The sequence below is a fragment of the Diceros bicornis genome, chromosome 12 (genome assembly GCF_020826845.1).
Source record: "Diceros bicornis minor isolate mBicDic1 chromosome 12, mDicBic1.mat.cur, whole genome shotgun sequence".
Taxonomy (NCBI): Eukaryota; Metazoa; Chordata; class Mammalia; order Perissodactyla; family Rhinocerotidae; genus Diceros; species Diceros bicornis.
Genome location: NC_080751.1, coordinates 32,381,749 through 32,409,133, shown reverse-complemented (window position 1 = coordinate 32,409,133; position 27,385 = coordinate 32,381,749). Strand labels below are relative to the sequence as shown.

The following is a 27,385-nucleotide window of genomic DNA, read 5'->3' as shown; positions in this document are numbered from 1 at the left end:
AATAACGAAGACAAACCTTTTCTACTACTTTCTCTAAATGGTTCTCACTGATGAATGTAGTAATTTGTCAAGATTTTAAGATTCTTTTACAAATAAAAAGCACTTGTATTTATTGTGAACTTCACAATTTCAATACTCAAACATTAAATACTCTATTAAGTACATCATGTTAATAGACAACTGAGATTCAGTGGCGAGCATTTTCTGCTTTCCTTCTCAACACAGAGACGATAAGAATTTGGGTGCTCTAGTGGTCACATTGTTACTTTCCACAAGAGGAGGTCACTGTATTTGATAACTCCTATCTTGACTAAACTTAAGTTTCCAGTGGTTACATAATCCAATTAAATACATTATGTGGTTTCAACTGGGATAATGCAATTCATATCCAGGAAGGACACACAATGTTAATAATAATTAAACAAAGGAGCTACAGTTCAATTAGCAAATGAAATGATGCCTCACTGTAATAACAGTCATTTCATTATAAAACAGCACAGAATAGAACATTTCCTTGTAACAAACAAGGCATCTAAATTTCCTTCATAATACACCAAGCCCACATACTTCATTAAAATCAAAATTTTGTTAAAAAAAAAAAAAAAACGAAAGATGATCAGGGATGGGGTAAGCTTGCAGGAAATAGTAGCCCATTCACTTGTTCTCCGTCCTTTTCCCCTTCCCTCAGACCAATTTAAAGGAACACAGAGCCATAAAAGCCCAGAGAGACTAGAGCAGTGATTTTTCAAACCATGTTCTGGAGCCCTGAGCAGATTTCAGGCGTTCTATTATCAATGAAGTGTTAAAGAGAAAAAAATCAGTGTGGTTTTAGTCGGCCCGAAGAGTCCAATTTTGTGTTTAAGATTTTGCTTTCATAAAACAGTCCACCGCTAAATTTTAAGTTTGAAAAACCATTAATAGTCTACATTCCCACTTTCCAAAAGAGGACTCTAAAGCTAAAAGAGATTAAGCAAGACCACGATGATAACGTCGGCAGCAAAACCAGGTACAGATAAACTGAGGTCTTCGGATTACACCTCACTCACTGCCTCTTATGAAAGGCCCAGAAGGGCAAGGGAGAAAAAGCAAGTTTCAGGATTACCTTTCTTCAACTCCCTTCATTCTCTACATAGGCCACCCAGTTATGGACTAATACCTTCCACTTAGTGTCCATGCGCTGTCTTGACTGCTGTTTTCCAGAGACCACTAGTTGCTGCCTCTCTAATTTGTTTCCTGCTTCTTAAAAACTGGCCCTGTGATGTATTACATCACACAATCTCTCTTGAACAGGCAGTCCTAATACTTTAAACTGTCTGTACAAAAGAGCTTGTATTACACCACAAGGCCAATTTTTAAAATTCAAAGAACTAACCTTTCTTCACAGAAATGCTAAACACACCTGCAAGTCTTGAAATGGATTGAAACAGAATTACAATAACTACTAAAATTACGTAAAACTCAAAAAAGGGGCGTCTGAGTACCTCCCAAACTAGAACTTGACGATACACAGACCCATGACACCCAGATTAGGGGATCCAGTCCCAGTGCCTCTAAATAGCATCTACACTCTGGTCTTCTTTAGGAATGTATTTGATTTATGCAACAATTTCCAATACTTTACAAAGTCCTCAAACAATCCTTGTAGAAAGACACACACTGGCTTGAGGCTCTACAAGATAAAAAATAAAATCATAAAATATCAGAGCAGGAATGTTTCTCAAGAATTACTTAATCCAACCCCATCGTTTCACCCACAAGAATTCTGAAATACACGATTAAAGTAACTTTCCCACAGTCACAGAGCTAGTGGCAGCAATTAGATTTTCATTACTACTTTCCATTCTTCTACAAAGTACTCAATATGATCACTACTCAGGTAACTGAAAGCTATCATCACATGTTTTGGCATCATTTAGATGTAAACTTGTGCAACCACACACAAGGCTTAAAAAACAAGCACATCTATAAACAGGTCACCTTAACATGACTTAGGAGAAAAAATACATCCAAGATCACAACATGTCCCACCAAGTTCAAAATGTCTCATAGCGCAATCCCAAGAATCAGTCTGCAGCATTTAACCACTGTTCCAAAATAAAATTCTATCTCACAGCATTTCTTGCTGGTTATTTAGATATAAATGGTTTGGGATTCCTAGATTATTAAGCCACATAACTGCAGTCTTGCCCTAAACACCACAGACCGTCGCCACTGTATTTTTAGCCCTTTCTAGGTAAAAACTACTTATACATAATAAACCAAAAATAATAAAACTCTAGGTGCTACTCCGCGAAACTTAGTAAGTAACAATAAATATGTCAGAAAACAATGCTTACCTATACCTGTGTAGACTCTAGATTCCTAAATCCAATCTAGATATGCATTCACACACTGGTACATTTATACACTGTGCATCTAAAAGGAACTGCTTATGTCCCCCCGCAAATGGTTATTCTCTAGCAAGTCGAATCCAGGTGATAAAAATGGGGAATTACTGGAATGACAAAGTAACTTTATTTTTACTGTGCCCGAGTAACACAAACACACCTAGGAGGCTCACTTAAAAAATCATTTGAATTTTAATCATTTATAAAACATTTTTCTGTTTTGACTAAAAGTGGTTCTTATCCCTGTTGCATTTCTTTTCTTCCCAAGTCTCCTATGGATCCCAACACCACAAACTTCTATACATTCAAATCAAGAGGGCCATTAACCTTGACATTTTATGGTCACTCTTTGAAAAGGGCAAATTACGTGTTTGAGTTCTGCTTTATTAATTAAAAAGCAATTATTATTCCCACCACCACCACCAAATGGAGATGAGAAACCTGTCAGAGACTCCTTCATAAACGGCAGATAAGAATCATCCTGTGAGGAAATGTGGAGAAGACTATTGCGTTACAAAACCCTGAGTCATCACCCAGTTCACTCAGCAGATTTGGGTAAACACTGGATAAGTGACTTATGTCTTACGTGTTCACCCACCCATACCCACATGCATGAACATACAATGTTACCAGATTTTATGTACAGTTAACCATACAAGATACAACAAAATCTTTTTTTAAAAAAGTTCTTCTGACACAATGAAGATTCCCACCTAGCAAAAAGTCTCTAAAATCTTCCCTCCCACCCAGCTGTATTTTTACTCGCCCTTTCCCCCTAATTTCAGTGGCACTACAGTTTGCAGCTAGTTTATACAAAAAAAAAGTAATAAAAAAAGAATAGAATCCTTGAAACTGATTTACGTAATCTATATTTATCTGAGCGACTCAAAAATTAACACAAGCCCGATACAAATAACACCCAGGACAACCTGACAGCTCTCCTCTTTTCCTTAACGCTGTACGTTTCCAAACGAAATGTCACAACAGGAGCAATATACATTTTGCCGAGGTTCTAAAACTCAACATTCTCAACATTAACGTCTAGTGAACAGTCCAAGAATGCGCTGAAGTCGGATCTTAAATCAATCTTTTCAATCAAATCCACAAAGACTGAGCAGGCCCCAAAAAAGCAGAACCTAGAAGTTCCCGACGGCCTCTTTCCCATTCAGAAAGTTACCAGAGGCCAATTGAGGGATAGGAAGAGGCGGGGACCGTAGGGGAGGAAAGAACCGGAGGAAGCACCAGAAGTCAAGAGTTGCTCCCCTCAAAGACGAATCCTCTGTGCCTCCCCTCCCCCACGGGCAAAGGTCCAAGGAGCCCCCTTGGGGGACCGCTCATCTCTTTCCCTGGGGGCCCCGCAGGTCGGAAAACAACCTGAATCCTTGGGGAGAAAAAGCAGGGGAGGACACTGAGGGCTGGTGAGGACCGGGGAGGTTCCGTAGGAAAGTGGCAGGGAGGAGGTCTAAGTGCTTCCAAGGCTTCTGCCGTGACCCTGAGACGACTGCACGGGGACCACCGGCTCGAGCCGGGGCAGAGGTAAGGGTCCTGCGGTCCAGTGGGACAAAGAGCCGTCCCCCACCCCCGACGTCCTCCTGTGAGCCTCTGCCCCGGGCCCATCCTGAGGCCCGGGCACACTTACGTGGAGAGTTTCCTGGTCCAGAAGAGGCCCCCGGGCCACAGCTCTTGGAGCTGCACGGCCCGGCCCAGGTTGCATTTGATCTGGGCCAGCTGCAAGTCGGACTCGGCGTCCAGCCGCTCGGCGTAGGGCAGCAGCTTGTTGTAGACGATCTCCTTCTGCGGGACGAAGCCCCGCGGCTCCGGCCCGGGACGCCCGCCCGGCTCCGGGGGATCCCGGCCGCCTGCCCGCTCGGCCGGCTCCATGAGCCCAGGGACACCCCCCCACCCTCCCACCCTAGCCCTCCCCGGCCCCCACCCCTCTCCGGGCTCCGCCTCCTCCGCGTCGTCGTCGCCCCGCGGCCGCCGGCGGCCCGTCGTCCTCGGCCCGACCGCCGGATCCCCTCCCCTGGCCGGCGCGCTGCTGGCCCCGCGCGGTGCCTGGTTCGTTGGCTGCGGCAGCGGCCGCTCCGCCCGCCCCGCACCGGCTCCGCTGGTGACGCTGCAGCCGCCGGGCCCGAGGTTCCGGACGGGCCTCAAGTCACTTCCGGGGCGGGGCGACGGCGTCGGAGGAGGCGGCGGCGACGACGGGAGCTCCGGGGGCCGCGCCTTCCTCGCCGTGGGGCAGGCTCGGAGCCCCAACCCGCGGGCCTCACCGGCCAGGCGCGATGCTGCCCCACCGGAAGCACGAGGCCGAATTCCAAGCGATTGTCCTTCCTTACCTGGGGTCGTGTGACCCCTGCGCCTGCTCTCCAGGGCCCGTAGTCGCCGTGGCCTGGGGCGAGGCAGTGGGCCTAGACCCCGCAGGCCGAGTTTGTGGGATAACCTAGGTACTCTGTATCCATGCCATTCGTTACGTATAGATTTTTTTACTCTGTCCGCTTTGAGCCCTCGTCTTTCTGGTATTCTCCTGACCGCCCTCTTTCCAAAAAGGAATAGTTATTCGTTCAACAAATATTAATTGAACTACTATTTTGTGTGTCAGCCGCTACTTTTAGGTACTTGAGATGGAAAGTTTAAGAGCACCTGGTTTCTGTCCTCCAGGGACTTAAAGTCAAGCGGAGCTGTAGACTAGGGAATAAGTAATTACAAGACAATACTCTTAATTGCTAGTTAAGTACATGATGCCTTGGGAACACCTAAAGCGGAGTTCAAACTGGAGGGGGGTCAGGAAGTTTCCTGAAAGTGATACAGATAGTTGAGCTTAAGGGTTGGTTAGAAAAAGAAGGGAAGAGACGGTGTATTTCAGCTGAGGGAACAGCTCAGAGGCTGCAAGCGTGCCGTCTAGGAATTCAGAGAAGTTCAGAATGGCTGAAGATTGCTTGCAAAAGGGGAGTGGAAAATTGAGACTGAGAAGGAAATGCTAGGGAGTTTTTAAAGCTTTATGCTAAAGGCAACAAGAAATTGAAAGATGTTGAGCATAGGAGTGGCACCATGCAATTTACATTTTTGAAAAATCACTCTGGCTTTGTATGGAGAGTGGATTAGAACAGACAAGATTGGTACCTAAAGGACCCCTTAAGAAATATGACATAATGATGGCCTGGATGTCAGCTGAAATGATTTGAGAGCTACTTCAGCAAGTACAATGGCCTAGGCTTGGAAGTTGATTGTATATAAAGAGTGAGAGAGAGAGAGAAGAAACGGGATGATGTCAGATTTCTGGTTTGGAAAGCCCGTTAGGTAGTGAAGCCCTTCACTGAGAGAACATGGCAGAAACAGCTTTGGAGACAGAATGCGTAATGGATGCGTAAGTATTTTGATGTATGGATCAAGGGGGTGATCTAAACTGGGATATAGATTAGCGTATTGGTGGATTGGAGGGAATGAGATATATAGAGTATTGCTAGAAGATAAACTGAGGCATATTAAAAATTTTAAGAGTGTTTGAGCAGAAGTCGATTGGAATTGGGCAGGGCCAAACCAGATGCAGTTAAGAGTGCCAACAGGAGCCAGGGGAAGGGCATATGCTAGAGGAGATGTGGCAGCCAGGAAAGGAAATTATACTCGTGTTGCTTAATGACGGGGATACATTCTGAGAAATGCGTCGTTAGGTCATTTCATCATTGTGTGAACATCGCAGAATGTATGTATACAAACCTAATGGTATAGCCTACTACACACTAGGCTATATGGTACTAATTGTGGAGGATGACATGAGTGGAGCCATATTAAAATAGATCCAGAGTAGCTGTTTCAGAGGAATTTCCTTGCACGTCTTATTTTCTTTATCTTCCAAACTGGACCAAACCACCGACAATCCAAGAAATCAGTAAGGACAAGAATATACTGTTTGTAAGGACTGATAAAACTGGACTTTGCTGGTGACCGAATTGCTAACCAATCAGTGAAGTACAAGTTTTAGCCTTTTGCCTGATGACCAAATCTTAAGCGAATCAATGAAGTACAAACTTAGCCTTACCTCGTCTAGCACCAATGAACTCTTCTTTAAAACAGCTCACCTCATCCTCCCTTTTTCCCATAAAAACCTTAAGACCCTCTCCTGTAATCAGAACACGTTTTGGGTTTCTACCTGAATCTGTGCCTCCCTAATTGCAATTCTAATTGCTCAAATAAATATCTGCTGTTTAAACAGTAGTGATTTTTTGTCGGTCAGCATAGTCTTATGGGACCACTGTCAAATATGCAGTCTCTCGTTGACTCTAAGGTCGTGTCATGCACATGACTGTATTTGATTGGCTATAGCTTAAAGCCAGTTGGTATTTGTGATTTGTTGTTCTTAGCATTTAGATTTTGTAATCTTGAGGCATTCATAGGCTTAGATTTTGGTTTGTTTACGTAGACTGCCAAGGCATTAGAGCCATCTCAGTCTAATGGCCTTCTTGTTTAATTAATTTCACAGTATGAAAAGAACAGGGTCCTTGACCACACTCTGAGGAACTGTATATTTAAGGATGGACAGAGAAAGAGGAGCGAGACCCCAAAGGATACTCACAAGAAGCAGTCAGAAAGGTAGGAGGAGTTCTAGGAAAGGGAGCATTCCTAAAAACAGTGTTTCACATGGAGAAAGTGATCAATGTACCAAAGGTGGCTGACAGGTCAAATGAAAGGAAACTTGAGAAGGAGTTATTGGAGTTATTGATAAAGCAGATAAGAACAGTTTCAGTGGAGTGTGGTAATGGAAACCAGATTACAATGACAAAGGATGAATGGGAAGTAAATAAATAGAGGCAGCTAATGTGGACAACCTTTTTTAAAAGTTTGAGTGGGAGGAACACAAGAGAGATGAGGTAGCTGGCATAAAAAGAACTTTTGAAGGTGGGATATATTTAAATATGTTTAAATATTGATGAGAAGGAGCCAATGAAGAGAGAGATTAAAGATAATGTGGGTGAGGATGACAGTGAGTGGGAGGGAATGTGGAGTCATTGGCCCTTAGCAGTAAACCAGACTGTGCTTCCATTGTCAGAGGAGGGAAGCAGGGGAGGATAGGTGCAATTGAAGAAAGGTTGGAGGATTTAGTGGCTGGAAGTTGGAGAAGTTCTTTCTGACGGTTTCTTTTTTTTCTGTGAAGCAAGAGAATGAGAATGAAGGGAGGAAGAGATGGGTAGGAGATTTAAGGAGATTGGAGAAGTTTTAGAGTAGTCTCAAATTTCAGAAGACTGATGAGAGAAACAGTAGAAATTGCTTGGCAGTTAAGGCTGGAAGCATGAATTTACTGTCGTCCGTGGGCAATTTAGTGATTTTCTTCAATAATTAGCAGCCGAGGATTGTATGACATACAGGCTGGTATGATAGAATGACAAAGGAACAAGAGAATGTTATGTATGTTATTGGTAGTGATAGAAGCGGTGTTGGCTACCATTTGCTGAGCACTTCTCTCTGCCGCTGCTTTACCTACATTATCTCATTGAATTCTCTTCTCTAAATAGAGATAATTGACTTGAGAGTATTTGAAAGAAAGTAGTTAACAACTAAGTTAGTTGAAGTCTAAGTGAAGAGAAAAGAGGGCTGATAAGCAGAGTAGAAGGGTTAAGAGACTCAGATCCTGTTAAGTACAAGGACAATATGAAAGGATTAGCCTGAGCAAGGGACCTGGAAGAACAGGAATGTTTGGATTCAGATTTCAAAGAAGCAGTTCCAGGTGATGTCAACTCTCCTGGGAGTGGATGTCTGGACCGGAAATGTCAAAAGAATTATTAAGCAAAAGACATGAAGTTTGTTTCTGTTATTCTATATGAAGTTTAATAGAAAACACTATTGAAACCCCTTCAGGTGAGAAAGTTGGGAGACCTTAAGTTTCTCTGAGTGCCGTAGTCTACTCATCATTGAAGACAGTAACCCAAAGTCTGAGGTCAGTTTTCTCCTCAGACCAACTCCCAAGCATTTTTTATCTCTTAGAGCTGCCAAAAGATAACAGCCCATTATCCTTTCAGTCATACCCTGAGGGAGACATTGGTTTATCAGACCCCTCTAGGAAGCAGACTGTAATTGCCCTTCTTGGAAGACCCAGAAAATGCAATAGCCCTTCGTGGAAGGGCTAAGAAAGAGGATTCTCCTTAAGCTGGAGGAATTGGCAGGGATAATTATCAATCAAATATTTATGTCTTTAATATACTTATTGGCCCACTACTTGATAATCCACTTATTAACAGTGAACAAAAATGACAGTTATTAGTTTCATGCCTTCCCCTGCCTTAGTTTCTTTCTATATATGATATGTTTGGAGCTGGGGATATTATTTGTAAGTGGATGAATCTCTGTTGCCAGAGCATAATCTTTAAAAGTTTTTAAATTAGTTAGAATACTCATTCTAATATAATCAAATATCCAGACACCCTCTGTTACAGTTATTAAAGGCACAAGATTATTGGGTCTGAGAAATGAGGATTTTTTTCTAGTTCCTGTATGATTTTTTTTTTTTTTAGTAATTTTATTTATTTATTTTTTCCCCAAAGCCCCAGTAGATAGCTGTATGTCATAGTTGCACATCCTTCTGGTTGCTGTGTGTGGGACGCGGCCTCAGCATGGCCAGAGAAGCGGTGCGTCGGTGCGCGCCCGGGATCCGAAGCCGGGCTGCCAGCAGCAGAGCGTGCGCACTTAACCGCCAAGCCACGGGCCGGCCCTCCTCCTATGCGATTTTTAAGTTTTGAATTTTTCATCCAGAAACCCTTCTCTTCTCATCCAGCCATAAGATCCATTCACTTCATTTGAACTGGAGTGTATTTGAAGTTCAATTTTTAATAAGAAGGAAATCACAGCTAAAGGAATGAATTTTTCTTTGATTTTTATACAATTTTTCTCTGTTAGGCATTTTGCCGTTTTACTACAATGTAGCTAGATGTGGACTTCTTTTTATTTATCTTGCAGGAGATTTGTGTTTCTTGAATCAAAAGATTCATATCATTCGTCAATCATGCAAAATTTTCAACTGTTGTCTTTTTACAATTTTTTTGTTCCCCTTCTCTCCTTGTAGAATTCCTATTAGACATATGTTATACCTTCTCATTCTAGTCTCCATATTTCTTACTTAGATTTTGCAGGTCTTTGTCTCTCTATCTCATTCTGAATAACTTTATGAGATCTATTTCTAGTTCTTAGAATTCTTCTTTCATCTTTATCTGATCTGCTATTTAATTTGTCCATTGATCTTCTAATTCCATGATTATATTTTTAATTTTAGAAGCTCTATTTAGTTTTTTTCCAAATCTGCCTATTCTGTTTTTCATTGAGTTTTGTTCTTTATGGTTCCAGTGACTTCTTTAATCATTTTAGAAATACTTATTTAATTATTTGAGATAATCATATTTAGACATATTTTCTATTATCTTAAATTCTTAGCAGTGCTATATGTTTGTTGACATTTGTTTGTGATGGATCATTTACTTGTGTTTTATAATTTTTATATTTTGAGATCATCTTCAGATAGCTTTTTTTCTCTTTGGGAGTCTCGTGTGACCCAGAACGATTTTTTGTTTGCTTGCACCAGATTCACAGAAGTGTCACAGACCTAGTACTGATAAATATTTATGTTCGTTTTTCAGCTAGTGTAAATTTGGATTTCTGTCCTGTGCAAGTTACAGGCCTGGGAATTCAACCCTTGGAGAGTTCTGTTTTTATGCACTATTTTACTTCCAACTGCCTTAGGTCCAAGGCTTCAATTTCTATCTCGGAGCAGATATTAAAACCCAACTCACTTGCTGTTTCCAGATTCAATAACTCTGCCCCAAAGCTGATTCAGAGTTAACACACACTTATCACTGTGACTTTCCTTTCCTCTTTGTTTCTGGCATCTGGAGATTTTCCTTTTCTGTGTGTGAGCTCATCTATGGTTATCATTTGTTGTTGTTATGTTTAATGAAGCATTCATGTATAAGAGAGATTCTGCATTAGCTCAGGCTGCCATGCCAGTGGAACTGGAGGACCCTTAAGGAATGAACTTCTTTTTATTTATTTATTTATTTATTTTATTTTTTTTTTCCCCCCCCAAAGCCCCACTAGATAGTTGTATGTCATAGCTGCACATCCTTCTAGTTGCTGTATGTGGGACGTGGCCTCAGCATGGCCGGAGAAGCAGTGCGCCCGGGCGCGCCCGGGATCCGAACCCGGGCCGCCAGCAGTGGAGTGCGCGCACTTAACCGCTAAGCCACAGGGCCGGCCCGAGGAATGAACTTCTAACTCTAAAATATTAGACATCATTGGGATCAAAAGGGAGTAATTGTGGGTGATTAGGAGCTTTTTTAGAGTCCTCATATCACATAGGTGGTCGTTGATGATGCCTATCCACCAAGTTATATTTATTTAATGATTAAAAAATAATTTATTATTTTTAAAGTACCTATTTGATATTTAAATGCAAAAAGAGTTTTTCAGCACCACTGAAGCTCTTTGTGTTTCTTCTTTTTGACAAGCTGTGAATAATGTAGGAGGTTACAGCTTCCCTCATAATTAAATATAGTAAAGAGATATATTTTTTAATGGTAGTTGAAGAAATTAACAATAGAGTCAGTGGAGAGATAATAACTAATGCACAAAGAAGATGTATACTCTTTCCACCTACCCCCAGTTTTTATATGTGTAAATAGAACAGGCCTTGCTCATAGGCAGACAATAGAGTTGTTTGCATGAATAATTTGAATAGCGAGCAAGACACTCATACTTTATCTGATGCTTGAAATACTACCCTTTGCAATCTGTTTCTTTGGAATAAGCAGAATCTCTTTTGAAATTTACAGACTCATAAGAGGGGTAATATATCAAATCCCTAATTCTCCAGAATGAATTATATGTTCATTAATTCAATAAACCTATATTGAGTGGCTCCTGAGTGCCAAGTTTGAGATCATAAAATGAATGACACAGTACTTGTCCTCAAGGAGTTCACTATCTAATGGACTGACAGACAAATAAACAAATAAATAAAAATTGTAACCAAATGTCAGCTAAGATCTTCCTACCTCTTAAGATCTCTAGATAAAACTAATAAGCCCCCTGGCTTAGCGGTTAAGTGCGCACGCTCCACTACTGGCGGCCCAGGTTCGGATCCGGCTGCGCACTGATGCACCACGTACAGCAACTAGAAGGATGTGCAACTATGACTTACAACTATCTACTGGGGCTTTGGGGAGAAAAAAGGAGAAGGATCGGCAATAGATGTTAGCTTAGGGCCCGTCTTCCTCAGCAAAAAGAGGAGGATTGGCATGGATGTTAGCTCAGGGCTAATCTTCCTCACACACACACAAAAAAACTAATTCAAACTCCCTTCCACAGACTATGAAGAATTCAATGCCTCATCCAATAGTTCTTTCAGTTTTAGAGGATGGGGACTTATGTTTTTATGTTCGCTCCCTACAATAAACTTTTGCTTCTGCTAAACTAGTTCTGTTGAGTGATCATCTTACCATGAGGCTCCATTGTCCCTGTTCCAGTACCACTTTAACCCAAACATGAAGCTTTTTCCCTTAATTTCCACAATTTCCATACAACATACCATTCACACAAGGGTTTTGTGCATGTGTTAAGAATAAAAAGTAACCAACAAAGGGATTTATGTGCTATAAATAAAACAACTTAAAATTTAACATAAAATATTTCTTTTCCTAAAAGATCCATTTCTGTGTGGTTCCTGATATTATGGAGCTTACTGTCTAGTGGAGCAGTCAGACATTAAACGACTTTTCTACAGGTATTTAATTACAATTTTGTTAAATGCTTTAATAGGAGAAAGGGCACTCTGTGTAGAATAGGGAGACTTGGCCTAGACTGGGAGACCTAGAAAGATTTCATTGAGGAAGTAGCATTTGATGAATAAGAAACTGGGGAGAATGGTAATTAGAAATAATCTGGCTAGGAAAACAGTATGAGTGGAGGCTTAAGGTAGGGGAAGAACTTGGCTTGTCTGAGAAGCTGAGAAAAGACCAGGGTGCTCAGGAAGAGATGATAAGAGTAGCAGATAAGGCTGAGAAGGTAAGCAGAGTAAGATCATGTAGGACCTTGTACGTTGGGTTAAGAATTTTGGATTTTATCCAAAAGCTATTTCAGATATATAAGTATAGTGCTGTGGGCAGTAATCAAATACTTGGGCAAGCTGAAGGGGTAACATTAGGGTCTTGAAGTCTTGAAGTCAAGTGGATAGGTGTCTCCCAGATAGAGGCATCAGTATGTAGAAAGGCCTGGAGTTTTCAGTGGGCCTACTTTGGCCAGGGAGCAATGAGTACAGTGTGGTAGAGCACAGAACATGTGGAGAATGGCAAGAGAAGAGACAAGAAGGTAAGCTGAAACCAGATTACAAATAGTCGTGTATGCCTTCCTAAGGTGTTTGAGGTTTATCCTATAAGCAGTGAGTCAGGAGCATGACACGAGGAGCCTTGGGTTTAGAAAGATAACTCTGGACATCATCATCATTGTCATAACAAAAATAACCAGTACATTGAAGGGGCAACGAGTGGTGAACAGTGAGATGCTTTAGAGGTAAATGATGAGGGCTAAAAAATGCCTTGGTAGTTGGCATTAGGAACAAGACCTAATTTAAACTTAACCCCAAAACTGAGTGAGGAAATTATAGACCAATCCGATTTGAACATAGATGGAAAAACGCTTAACAAAAATACTAACAAGCTGAATCCAGAAGTATATATTAAAAAATAATACATTGTGGGGCTAGCCTGGTGGCATAGCGGTTAAGTTCGCATGCTCTGCTTTGGTGGCCTGGGGGTGGCGGGTTTGGATCCTGGGCACGGACTGACGCACCACTTGTCAAGCCATGCTGTGGCAGTGTCCCATATAAAGTAGAGGAAGATGGGCACAGATGTTAGCCCAGGGCCAATCTTCCTCAGAAAAAAAGAGGAGGATTGGTAACAGATGTTAGCTCAGGGCTAATCTTCCTCACAAAAAAAAAAAGAAAAAAAATACATCAAGATCAAGTAGGCTTTATCTCAGGGACACAGGGCTGGTTCAGTGTTACAAAATCTATCAATAAAATTGAAAACATTAATACAGAAAAATAAACATCTTGACAAATGTTGCAGAATGGATGTAGAAAAACCATTCAGTGCAATTCACTTGTTCATGATAAAAATGCTTATCAAATTAGAAAATAAAAGGGAACTTCTTTAAACCTGATAAAATTTCTATCAATCTCAAAAACAGTGAAAGTTTAGAAGATCCATTAAAATCAGGAACAAGACAAGGATACTAGTTGTATCAATAAATTGGGCCAAGTTATGCTGTGTTAATAAACAATCCCAAATTCTCAGTGGCTTAAGATTTACTATATTCCACTTCAGGTCAAGAGGGAGCCCTGTTCCACGTTGTCCTCACTTTAGGATCCAGGCTGATAGAGCAGCCACTATCTGGAAAATAGAACAGAAGTGTGTATAGATATTCACCAAAAGACATTCACTTGAATATTCATAGCAGCAGTATTCAAGAGTCCAAAACAAGGAACTTTCCAAATGCCTATCAACAGTAGAATGGATAAATTGTGATATATTCGCACAATAAAATACTACATAGCAATAAGAATGAAAAATCCACAAATACATGCAATAATATGGGTGAATCTCAAAAACATAATGTTGGAGCAAAAGTTGACACAAAAGAGCATGTTCTGTATGATTCTGTTTGTATAAATTATAACAGGCCAAACTAATCTGTAGTGTTAGAAAGCAGAATAGGGCCGGCCCCGTCGCTTAGCAGTTAAGTGTGCACGCTCCGCTGCTGGCGGCCCGGGTCGGATCCGGGCGCCCACCGACGCACCGCTTCTCCGGCCATGCTGAGGCTGCGTCCCATATACAGCAACTAGAAGGATGTGCAGCTATGACATACAACCATCTACTGGGGCTTTGGGGGAAAAAATAAATAAATAAAATTATTAAAAAAAAAAAGAAAACAGAATAATGGTTACCCTTGAGGATCAGGTACGGAAAGGGGCTATGAAAGGAGCTTCTGGGGTACTGGTTATGCTCTATTTTTTCATCTGGGAGTTGGTTACATGGGTGTGTTTAGCATGTTAAAATTCTTTGCGCTGTACACTTTTGATATGTGCCCTTTTATATATGTGTATTAGGCTTTTATATATGTATACAAAATTAAAACAAAAAGCAGCAGCTTCATGCTTCTTTACAAAGTGTAGGCTCCTAATTCCCGTTTAGCTTAGAGAACAAGGTAGGTCCTTCCTCTCCCTGCCTACGGCCACTTCATCTTGGACCTGCGGATAGTCAGTGGCGGACACAAGCGTCTGCTATGGGGAAAACCCTCATCCCCACCCATAAAGAGTGGGCTGCCTTTCTGGACTTAGTACCTGAGTCATTCAGTTTTTCAGTTGTTGCTTTGTTTTGTTTTTAAAATTAATCTTTTTATTTTGAGATACTTGTAGATTCTCATGTAGTTGTAGAAATAATACAGAGAGGTCCCTTGTACCCTTTACCCAGCTTCCCAAAATTGGTATCATCTTGCAAAATTGGTTATCATCTGTATTCCAGATTCACAATCAGGATATTTACATTGACATAATCAAGATAAGAACATTTCCATCACCACAAAGATCCCTCCTGTTGCTCTTTATAGTCACATTCACTTCCCTAACCCTCTGCAAATTACTAATCTGTTCTCTTATTTCCACAATTTTATCATTTCAAGACTGTTATATAGGGCTGGCCCCGTGGCTTAGCGGTTAAGTGCGCGCGCTCTGCTACTGGCGGCCCAGGTTCGGATCCCGGGCGCGCACCGACGCACCGCTTCTCCGGCCATGCTGAGGCCGCGTCCCACATACAGCAACTAGAAGGATGTGCAACTATGACATACAACTATCTCCTGGGGCTTTGGGGGGGAAAAAAAAAAGAGGAGGATTGGCAATAGATGTTAGCTCAGAGCTGGTCTTCCTCAGCAAAAAGAGGAGGATTAGCACGGATGTTAGCTCAGGGCTGATCTCCTTCACAAAAAAAAAAAAAAAAAGACTGTTATATAAATGGAATCATACAGGATGTAACCTTTTGGGATTGGCTTATTTCTCTCAGCCTAATTTCCTAGAGATTCATCCAAGTTGTTGCGTGTGTGAATAGTTTGTTCCCTTTCATTGCTGAATAGCATTCCATGGTGTGGATGTACCATAGTTTGTTTAACCATTCACCCACTGAAGGACATTTGGGTTGTTTTTGGCAACTCCAAATAAAGCTGCTATGAACTGTTGTCTACAGGTTTTTGTATGAACATAAGTTTTAATTTCTCCGGGATAAAAGCCCAGGAGAGCAATTGCTGGGTCATGCCGAGTTGCACGTTTTGTTTTGTAAATAAAAACCCACCAAACTGTTTTCCAGAGTGGCTGTACCATTTTACATTCTCACCAGCAATTATAGGAGTAATCCAGTTTCTCTGCATCCTTGCCAACATTTGGTGTTGTCACTACTGTTTATTTCAACCATTCTGGTAAGTGTGTAGTGATATTTCATTGTGGATTTAATTTGCATTTCCCTAATGGCTATTGATGTCGACCATGTTTTCATGTGCTTATTTGCCACCTGCACTTCCTCTTTGGTGAAATGTCTGCTCGTGTTTTTTGCCTGCTTTCTAATTTGATTGCTTGGTTTTTTACTGTTGAGTTTCGAGAGTTCTTTAGATGTTCCAGATACCATTCTTTTGTTAGATATGTGGCTTGCAAATATTTTCTCCTTGTTTGTAGCTTGTCTTTTCATCCTTTTAATAGGGTCTTTTGCAGAGTAAAAGTTGTTAATTTTGATGAGGTCCAGTCTATCAATTTCTCCTTTTGTGGGTCAAACTTTTGGTGTCAAATCTAAGAACTCTGCCTAGTCCTAGATTCAAAGATTTTTTTTTCTAAAAGTTTTATAGTTTTATGTTTTGCGTTTGAGTCCATGATCCATTTTGAGTGAATTTTTATACGAGGTGTGACATTTAGGTCAAGGTTCATATTTTTGCCTATGAATGTCCAATTAATTTAGTTTTAAATAATACCGTTTAAAGGCCTCCAAGAGTCCGGCCAAAGTAGCGGTGTTCCAAACCCAGTCGTTTCATTTCACAGTCTTTACTCACATATGCAGTAGAAAGGCACATGCTGACACCATCCATTCCTATGATCCACTATGAGCCAATGCTTGAATGAAAAGAGAGATCTCTCAAGAACCAAGAGTAGGTTGTATGGACAGTTCTTAAGTCTTTAATAAGTAATACAAAGAATGTATTTGACTAATTCTGCTAGAACACGGTCCTGCTAAAAATACTAATTTTTAGCCTAATTTACTTTATTCAGAAGACTTACAATAGTCAGCATCTGTAATTGTTTTTGACTACTCAGCATCTGAACCTACTTGCTAGATTTGGGAAATCCCCCATTATCTAGGTCTTGGTGAGAAGCAGGCTCCTACCTCTAAGTTCAGAAGCCTAATGGGTGAGATTCACCCTCAACTCACTTCCCTGACAGGCTTGTGACCCAGATTTGGCTACTATGTACTTTAAATCTTGAGCAAGTGATGCCAAGATGAAGGGATGCTGGATGATATTGGATCTATGGTAGCTATGGTATAGGCAATCTCGCATCCGTGGCGGTGTTATCAGGAGCAGTGGCTGCCTACAGTGACCACTATGTCAAACAGAAGAGATGGTATGCATTGGTGGTGGCAGCAGCAGATTATTTCTGCTACCCTGACTCCTTTGGTTCTAGCCCATTAACTGAAGATGTTTCTTACCATTTCTCATCAATTCTCTGAGTTACCTGACAGTTTCCAATAAATTCATCTTCAATTTACGTTAGCCAGAGTTGGTTATTGATAATAAAGATAACGGACATATCAAGAACCCTCACTGATAGTTTTCACAGATTAGTCTAAAGCAGTGGTTTAGAGATCTCCCACCCCCAGAGTTTCTGATTCAGTAGTTCTGAAGTGGGGCCTGAGAATAGAATTTGCATTACTAGCAAATTCCCAGATGATGCTGATGCTGCTGGTCAAGTGACCACCCTTGATCTTCATCAAGGTTGGTGAGACTTGATAGTATTCTCTCAAACAACTGCTCATTAGCGTTCCTTGTTTGAATAGACCACAATTCGCTTATCCGTTAATCTGTTCATGGACATTTCAGTTATTTCCACTTTCTGGCTATTACAAATAAAGCTACTATAAATATTAATGTATAAGTCTTTGTATGGACATGTATTTCCTTTTCTCTTGGGTAAATACCTACAGAAGAATGGCTGGATCACATGGTAGGTAGATGTATAACTTTTTAAGAAACTGCAAGCTGTTTTCCAATGTGGTTATGCCATTTTACATTTTTACCAAAAGTGTAGGGGAGTTCTAGTTGTTCCACATCCTTGCCTGCTTGGTGTGGTCAGTCTTTTTAACTTTAGCCTTTCTAGTAGGAGTGTACTAGTATCTCACTGTGCTTCCACTTTGCATTTTCCTAATGACTAATAATGATGAGCATCTTTTTGAGTGCTGATTTAGCATCTGTATATCTTTTTTTGTCAAGTGTCTATGAAAATCTTTTGTCCCCTTTTTGGCGCCTTATTTGTTTTCTTATTATTGAGTTTTGAGAGTTCTTTATATATTCTGGGGATAAATCCTGTACTATATAAGTGACTTGCAAATATTTTCTCCCAGTCTGTGGCCTTTTTTTTTTCATTCTCTTAATAGGCAGAGAGTCATTTTTGCAAAAATTATCAGGAGACTCATCAATTTTCCTAATGATCTTCCTTAATTGCTTGGTATTCAGATTATTTCTTTTTGAAGCACATTCCTTTTCTATTTTCTCTGCTTCTATTGTTAATTTTTTTTTTTTTTTGTGAGGAGGATCAGCCCTGAGCTAACATCCATGCTAATCCCCCTCTTTTTTTGCTGAGGAAGACCGGCTCTGAGCTAACATCTATTGCCAATCCTCCTCCTTTTTTCCCCCAAAGCCCCAGTAGATAGTTGTACGTCATAGTTGCACATCCTTCTAGTTGCTGTATGTGGGACGCGGCCGCAGCATGGCCAGAGAAGCGGTGCGTCGGTGCAGGCCCGGGATCCGAACCCGGGCAGCCAGTAGCGGAGCGTGCGCACTTAACCGCTAAGCCACGGGGCCGGCCCTATTGTTAATTGATATAACTATAGAACCTCACTTGTCAACAGCGTTGTGTGTAATTTGAAGAGTTCTCTTTTTTTTTTTTGTGAGGAGATCAGCCCTGAGCTAACATCCGCCAATCCTCCCCTTTTTTTTTGCTGAGGAAGACGGCCCTGGGCTAACATCGGTGCCTATCTTCCTCCACTTTATATGGGACGCCGCCACAGCATGGCTTACCAAGCAGTGCGTCGGTGCTCGCCCGGGATCCCAACCAGCGAACCCCGGGCCGCCGCAGCGGAGCGCGCGCACTTAACAGCTTGCGCCACCGGGCCGGCCCCATGAAGAGTTCTCTAATATCACTTTCATCAACTTCATGAAATCTTGTACCTGTTGCAAAATCTGCAGTTAAATTATTTTTTATTTATTTGATTTGTATTTGATTGATATTTTTGGATGTTTACCACAATCTCAAACTTTCAGTCAATGAGGATGTCAACTGAGAGGCAACTGAATGAGATAGGGTGGGGACAATAAACACTAGTGTTTTATATGGAAAAATATTTGATAGGGACTCATTTTATAAATGATCAGTTCATTAGAGAACATTTTTGTGTTGTTATGGCTTTTGCTTCCATATGCCAGCACAGATTTGTATAATAAATACTTAAAAACAAGGCCCTGCAAGGAAAGACCTCTTCCTCTCTTAATATTTCATCTCATGTCTTGATTCCCCACTCATTCATTCTACTTCAGGTACTCTGACCATCTCTTAGTTTCTTGATCAAGCCAAGCTTTTTCACAGTGCAAGAGCACTTACTCTTTCTTCTAACCTAATAAGTGGACCAAGAATTTAGATTTACTCTAAGAGCAATGCAAACCAAGATAAATTTTTAATGAGAAAAATGATATCATTTGTTTTAAACTTTCAGCAGATCTCTCTGACTCTGAATGGAGAATAGATTATACAGGGGTAAAAAAGGAAGGGAGACTAATTAGGAGGCTATTTCAGCAGTCCAGTGAGAGGTGATGATGGCTTATATCAGGATGAGATGATAGAATATGGTGTGAGAGAAAGGGAAGAGTCACAGATGACTCCCAGATTTCTGCCTTTGGTAACAGTGTGTATGGTAGAATCATTCACTGAGATGGGGAAAACAGAGGCTAGGACCAGATTTGCAAAAAAGCAATCGTGAGTTCCATACTGTCCATATTAAATTTGCCTAAAAGATCCTAAGTGAAGATTCAAGTAGGCTTTCGGATTTCTAGTTTCTAGAGTTACTGGTAGGAACTAGGCTGGAGATACAAATTTAGAAGTTGTCAGCATATAGATGATATTATATTTAATGTTAAGGGACCAAATAAGATCACCTAGAAAACAGTATAGAGAAGAGAAGAGAGTAAAACCTTGAGGCTCCAAGTAGGACAGAGCAGGAGAAACCAACAAAGGAGTCTGAGAAAAAGAAAGCCAGAACAGGGGCTGCCCCGGTGGCATAGTGGTTAAGTGCCCTTGCGGCGCTTTGGTGGCCCGGGGTTCGCAGGTTCGGATCCCAGGCGCACACAGATGCACTGCTTGTCAAGCCATGCTGTGGAGGCGTCCCATATAAAGTAGAGGAGGATGGGCACGGATGTTAGCCCAGGGCCAATCTTCCTCAGCGAAAAACGGAGGAGGATTGGCATGGGTGTTAGCTCAGGGCTAATCTTCCTCACACACACAAAAACACAACAGAAAAAAGGAAAGCCAGAACAGAGTGGTGTTACGGGTCCTCAAGACAAGCTCCATGTTCAGATACTCACTAGGAGGCTCACTGAAATCAGCACAGTTTTTCTCACGGCTAAGATTTATCACAGTGATATAGTAAATACACAGTGCTGGATCATAAGGGAGAAAAACACAGGTCAAGTCTGGAGGAATCCATGGGCAGGCTTCCTTATGCCTTCTCTCTCCTGTGAGAGGTCATGCAGAGCACACTTTTCTCCCAGCAATGAAAATGCAGCAACATATGTGTGATGTTTATGCCTTGGTGAGGCCATTAGAGACTCAGTGCCCAAGATTTTTTATTGGAGTCTGGTCATATAGGCACCCTCTGCATAGAAAAATTCCAGATTCCCAGAAGGAAAGCAGGTGTTCAGCACAAACCACATTGTTTATACAGTCTAGGCACAGTGAGCCATCATTATCAGTTAGAGAACAATGGGAACACTTCTGAAAATCAAGTTTCCAAGTGCTAGCCAAGGGCCAACCTTGCAAGCCCCTTCAAAGGATAGCAATCTCAAGCCTGCTATGTTAACTCTTTTCTGCACAGAGTGGCATCACAGAAACTACAAGAGGAGAATGTTTCCAGGGAGAGAAATTCCAGGAAGAATCAAGTAAGATAAGGACCAAAGTGGCCCATAGATTTGTCAATATAGATATTATTGATGACCTTGCGAGGCACAATTTCAGAGGAATGGTGGGACAGGGAAGCTGGATTAGGGAGGGTTCAAGAGTGACTTGGTGAGGAAGTGGAGACAGCATGTAGAGACAGGATATTTCAAGTTTTCTATGAGGGGAGGCAAAAGAAGGAAAGGTAGCTTAAAGAGGATATAAGTCAAGAAAAGGTTTTTTTGTGTGTGAGGAAGATCAGCCCTGGGCTAACATCTGATGCCAATCTTCCTCTTTTTATTGTTGCCTAGGAAGATTGGCCCTGGGCTAACTTCCATGCCCATCTTCCTCTACTTTATATGGGACGCCGCCACAGCATGGCCTGACAAGCAGTACGTTGGTGCACGCATGGGATCCGGGCCTGCGAACCCTGGGCTGCCACAGCGGAGCTCGTGCACTTAATCACTGTGCCACCAGGCCGGCCCCAAGAAAAGATTTTTTACAGGTGAGAGATACTAGCACATGTTTGTTTGGGATCAGAATGATTTGTTAGAAAGGGAGAGATGATGATGTGGAGAGAGAGGGATTCGAGAGGGAGGGGAAATGAAATGGTAGGAGAAAAGACTCCCTCCATTGAAATGGGAGGGAAGAAAAAGAAAGTGTACAGGTGCAGGTAGAATCATAGATTTGGGAATCAGAAGATGAGCAACTTCTGATGGCTTCTGTTTCCTCAGAAAAGTCTGAGGCAATGTCCTCAGTTGAAAGTAGAGAGTTATGGAAAAGATGTGAAAGATATGAGGAAAAAGTTAGGAATTTGTAGAGTAAGGGGGAAAACAGTTTGGGAAAGAGAATGTCTAAGATGGGAATCTGGAAGTAGAGGGGTCATGCTAGGGGTTAAGGCGGACTGTGAAATTATTTTCTACATGTTTTATTAACGAGAGGTGATAATTTGAATTTATATCATTGAAGTGTTTCAACCTCTTCCAAGATCTACTTCAAAAGGAAACTATTGTATTGCGTAGCAGTTAAAAATAGGAATGACGTGGCTGGCCCATTGGCATAGTGGTTAAGTTCGTGCACTCCGCTGTGGCGGCCTGGGGTTCACAGGTTCGGATCCCGGGCACGGACCTACGCATCTCTTATCAAACCATGTTGTGGCAGGCATCATGCTATTGGCAGATCCCACATAAAGTAGAGGAAGATGGGAACAGATGTTAGCTGAGAGCCAATCTTCCTCAGCAAAAAGAGGGGGATTGGCAGTGGGATGTGAGCTAAGGACTAATCTTCCTCACCAAAAAAAAAAAAAAAAAGGAATGAAATGATTAGGCCTCCAACCAAATAGTTTTTTATTAGCTCAAAACTACTTTAGTGTAACAATTTCATTCCCAAATTACTCTACCACTGAGCAACTGAAACTCAATGACCAACTAATCTCCCCCAGCCTAATGCACACGAAAAAATATACCTCTAACATTACACTATAACTTCCCCCACCAAACAAAACAGGAAGAGTGGTTATGTTTAGCTGATAGTGTTAGATGGTCTGTCATGTAGAGTTTCCGTTACATTCTGAATATGAAGTTGGTGTATTATGTGACAGTCCTTTATACACACTTTTTTTCAACCCTGCCATGACAGGCGCATCTTTCCATTTTCACAGAAATGTCTCATGAACATAAGATGTAAAGTATATTCAAAAGAAGCTTCAAGAATCTTAGCTGTCTTAAGGACATATTTTTAGTGCATATGCTGACTCTCATATTTACTGAACCCCAGCTGCAGCACTTGTCTCAGAGAACTGCTCTGCTCCTCCCGTTTATCCCATTATTACTTTCAGTTGTGAGATGAAAAATGTTCTCTTTAAAATAAATTGGCTCCTCTAAATAAAGAAATGTCAAATAGCTACTTCAGTCTCTTATTTAATCTCAAGTTAAATCAGAGAAAAGATTTCAGCATGTAGAAAACTCGTTCAAACCTGCAATGACCTTGGTGTTTTTCTCAATATATAAATCATTATTATCACATTTCTTAGTTTTCTAGCGCATGAAATAAACTTAGAATATGCCTTTCCTAGACACAATTAGTTCACTGCTATCAATTTAACTTTTATTTATATGAATTTTATAATGTGTAACTTTTCATGTATTTCCAAAGTATTTTTATATTAGTTGGAGAGTGGAGTGTAACACCTATGAGTGATAAAGGGGGAGAAAGGAGGATTGAGTAGGGAAAGCCTTCAGACTTGGATGCTGATCTGACAACTGGTAAAAAAAGTGGGGAGGAGACAGGATCGGACAGGCTCAGACTTTGATGTAGATGTAGCAAAGTCTCAGCCAACCCAATGGAGAGCTCCAGAGCAAAGATTGCCTGTTAGAGAAGTGCTGCATTGGGTAGAAATGGCTAGGCCCTAGTAACGCTGCCATGCTCAGTCACTGGCAGGGAACTGCACGGGAAGATGATGGCCTCAGCTTGAATGCTGCTGTGGTAGGTCCCAAAGGTGCTGCAGCTGGAGGCTATTAGCTGACTGCATTCTTCCAGCTGAAGGGAGATCCAAGCAACGCATCTTCATGCCTGCTGTTTCAGCTGTGCCTGTTTTGCTCATGTTGCTCTCCTCAAACAGTTCAGTTCAGATCACGGTTTGTTGCACAATCTCCTAACTCCTTCTTTTGGCCAGTTCCGCACCTCTTTGTTAAACACTGTTAGCAGATTAATCTCCTAAAAACTCATTTTTATCCTATTAGTCCTTTGCTTAAAAATATTCAGTGTTGGGGCTGGCCCAGTGACGCAAGCAGTTCAGTGCGCGAGCTCCGGTTTGGCAGCCTGGAGTTTGCAGGTTCGGATCCTGGGCACACGCTGATGCACCGCTTGTCAAGCCATGCTGTGGCAGCGTCCCATATAAAGTAGAGGAAGATGAGCATGGATGTTAGCCCAGGGCCAATCTTCCTTAGCAAAAAGAGGAGGATTGGCAACGGATGTTAGCTCAGGGCTGATCTTCCTCACACACACACAAAAATTCAGTGTTGGGGCCAGCCCGGTGGTGTAGTAGTTAAATTTGCGTGCTCCGCTTCGGCCACCCAGAGTTCTCAGATTCAAATCCCGGGTTCGGACCTATGGGCACTGCTTGTCAACCTGTGCTGTGTCAGGCATCCCACATATAAAGTAGAGGAAGGTGGGCACGGATGTTAGCCCAGGGTCAATCTTCCTCAGCAAAAAAAGGAGGATTGGCAACAGATGTTAGCTCAGGGCTAATCTTCCTTACCAAAAAAAAAAAAAAATTCAGTGTCTCCCCATTATCCACGAAATAAAGCCTAGACTCTTTAACCTGGTACTCAAGGCTAACACAAGATTGTCCCCAACCTACCATTCTGTTTTTATCTAACTTTGTGTCCTCTCTGGTCAATCCATGTGGGGCCTACTTGTGATCTCCCTAAAATTTCATTTATATTTATATATTTCTTGTTGCTCACATAATACCTTCTATTCCACTTGACATACCATGGTCCCTTCTATCTGCCTATCAAAACTGAGCTCATCTTTCAAGGCCCAGTATACATTTCCACTCCTACAGAAAGCAGTGTCTAACACGTCCTCAGAAATATTTCAATATATTTCCTACTTATTCGTATTTTTTCTTATTTTATTACTCAAGTTTTAATGTGAGCATGTCTCTTTCCCAGCTATACTGTCATTTCCTTTGGGATAAGAGGAACACGGTGTTGTTTTTTACTCTGCAAATACTCCATGATTGAATGAAGAGAGAGATGAATGAGGGAATAGATGGTAAGAAGCCACTACAGAAATGCAAAAAGTAGAAGACAGACAAAACTTCAGGGTGATATAGGAAAATGCATTGGGAAGTGAAAGAATATTCCATGTGACTGTTTTGTGGGAATGGATGACCTTCTTCACTGTCTGTTTATTTTTTAGGTACAGACCAGGGCAGAATTCTTTATGGAGATGTTTAGGCTATTTAGGGATGGGCTTTGGGGGAGTGTGCTGATCAAATACTCTTTGAAACTTATGAAAATTTGTATACATATGTATGTGATTTTTCTGGGAATAATGTCCATAGCTTTCATCTGATTTTCAAAGGGGCCTGTGATCATAAAAAGATTTAAAACCACCTGATGAGACTTTGGGGCTTTGGTAGAAGAGAGGTTGAGCAGGATTGAGTATGATTTGGCAAGTAGGAGATCATTGATAATCTTAAAGAAAATAGTTTCTGAAGAATAAAGAAAGCAGGAGCCAGATCTCCAGGAATTAAGGAGTGAGTGGGTGGTGAGGAAGTGGAGGTAGCAAATATAGATTTTCCTTCCAGAAATGTATCAGTGAATGAGGAAGGAAATATATGATAATTTGAGAAACAGTAGGATCAGGAGAAGGTTTTTTTTTTTTTTGGATGGGAGATACTTGAGCATATTTACAGAGTAAGAGGTGAAAAGGAGATAATTAATAGAGTAAGTAGGTGGTAAAGTGTCTGGGTAGTGTGATTTATGCTGTAGCAGCAACCTCAAAGGAACAGTCACTTAAAACATTAAAGTTTATTTCTTGCTAATGCAAACTCTATTGTAGATTGCTGTCCTCAACACTAAGACCCATCTATCCAGGCTGCTTCAATCTTTGGGCGGTATGCTCATGACTGGAGGGGAAGAGAGAGACTAGGGAGTGATGCAGAGGGATCTCACTGCTACCACTGTTAAGTGACACATATTACTTCCACTGATGTTTCACTAGCCAGAACTAGTCGCATGATCATGCTTAATGGGGAGGTGGGGGTGGCAGGGAATGTAGAAGAAATATGAAGAGGTTTAGTGAGCATATAGTTATCTTTGCTACATGAAGGGATCAAGAAAAAAGCAAAGGGAATTCTGGGAAGTTGCAGTGGCATAGTTTTTTAATATCCCCATGTCTTCCTACAAAAACAGACCAAGTTGGATAACAAAACCTATAACCCATGAACATCAATAACAAGTTTTGGTAGCAAAGTACAAGCTCCTAAATATACACAGGTAGGGACACATCGTGATAGCAACAAAATTCACATGTGGGAGGAGGCCGAGGGAGCAAAAACAAAACAAAACAAAACAACCAAAGATGCCTCCAAAGAAAGAGTCGCATTTCGTGTGTGAAGCTTAGAGAGTTCATCTGAGAGTAGCAGTCAAAACTGGGGAGAATCTTTGTAGGCTCCATTTCACAGATGAACACAAGGGAACTGTCAGAAGATTGGATGGTGCTAGAATGGCCTAGGCTCTATGCATTTGCAAAACCAACCTGAATTCCCTTCCAGAACCAAGCCCTGCATGAGAGGAAAGCTGCTAGGACAAGACATAAAACAGGTCACATTTTATAATCATCACAAATAGTTTATTAATTATAGAAACTCCAAATATGAAAATTCATCCCTTCATCTATTTTCCATACCAATTATATTCAGTAACATTGTCTGATCTCACATATAAAAGGGCTTGCAATGAGATTACATGCACCATTAAGACACTTCAGCAGTCAACACAGAGACCCTCCAAATTTGACCATAAACTCTGTTCCGTTAGAAAATTTCCAGGGAAAATTCAAGTCTAAAGATTAAAACCCCTTACAAATTAAAGTCCAAAGAAATTAATGTCTGAAGTCAAATTCTCTTGCTCTTGAGATTTCAACTTCAAAGAAATTAATGTCCAGATTTATCCTTTCCACTTCATATTTCAGTCAATCTTAATTAGAGGGGTTCTTAAGGTTTAAATAGGGTTGGAATTTCTTCTAAGCAGTTGTAGCTTGGACAGAAATTGTATTAGTTTAATGTCAGGTCTCTCTTTGAGTTTCCAGAGAGTCCAAAAAGTCAATAAGACACACAAAATTATTACAGCACTATCTCTATATCCATCAAATTTAGAAAAAGCTATTCCCCAGTCTCTAGTATAGTTATTCCAGGCCAAATTATGTTCTCAAAGCTCATTAATTGGTGTTGTCAAATACCAGGTCAGACACTCTGGAGTCAGGGGTGAAAGGGAGAGAAATTCTGAGTTTTAGCTTTACCTAGATGGTTGATCTGATCTAGGCCTCTGGAATCCATGTGAACATAAACTTAATTAGGAAATGTTAAATTTGGCATTTGAGTCTTCCATTTCTAGGGGGAAAATTTACCTATCCATATTAACTCCTCTCAGAGAGTGACATTTGGGATATTGTTGTCTTCTTGTGAAGCTTAGAAATTTGTAGAGTTTGAAAACTGTATCAGTCAGGGCAGGCTGGGTTATGCTGCAATAACAACCTCAACATCTTAGTGGCTTGAAACAGCAGTTTATTTTTCACTCATACCACACATCTATCTCGTATTGGCAGGGAGTTCTGTTCATATTGCATTCACCTAAGGAACAAGGACGACACAATCTCCACGGGTTTTTCCATGATCACCACAAGAGGGACAAGGGAAAGTGACAAGTTATGCCCTGGCTTTTCAAATTTCTGCCCAGAAGTAGCATATCTCTTCCACTCACATCACTTCCATTCACAT

General features: G+C 41.2%; 1 protein-coding gene and 1 long non-coding RNA gene across 4 annotated transcripts in view; one reads left to right on the top strand and one right to left on the bottom strand.

Annotated features, from left to right (window-relative positions):
- Positions 1 to 4,270, bottom strand: part of PSME4 (proteasome activator subunit 4) — an 88,448-nt gene extending 84,178 nt beyond the window's left edge. The window contains exon 1 of one of the 2 annotated variants that reach the window (XM_058551242.1): positions 4,027 to 4,270. In XM_058551242.1, coding sequence (XP_058407225.1) covers positions 4,027 to 4,268 — 242 coding nt within the window. In that variant the 5' untranslated portion in view covers positions 4,269 to 4,270. Of the gene's footprint in view, positions 1 to 1,102; positions 1,269 to 4,026 lie in introns of those variants that run through there. The other variant, XM_058551243.1, reaches the window with a different exon arrangement.
- A 351-nt stretch (positions 4,271 to 4,621) lies between these two features.
- LOC131411971 (uncharacterized) overlaps positions 4,622 to 27,385 on the top strand; it is a 65,264-nt gene continuing 42,500 nt past the window's right edge. Inside the window, exons 1-3 of one of the 2 annotated variants that reach the window (XR_009221680.1) lie at positions 4,622 to 5,751; positions 6,865 to 6,974; positions 15,779 to 15,887. This is a non-coding gene — a long non-coding RNA (uncharacterized LOC131411971). Of the gene's footprint in view, positions 6,975 to 15,778; positions 15,888 to 27,385 lie in introns of both variants that reach the window. The other variant, XR_009221679.1, reaches the window with a different exon arrangement.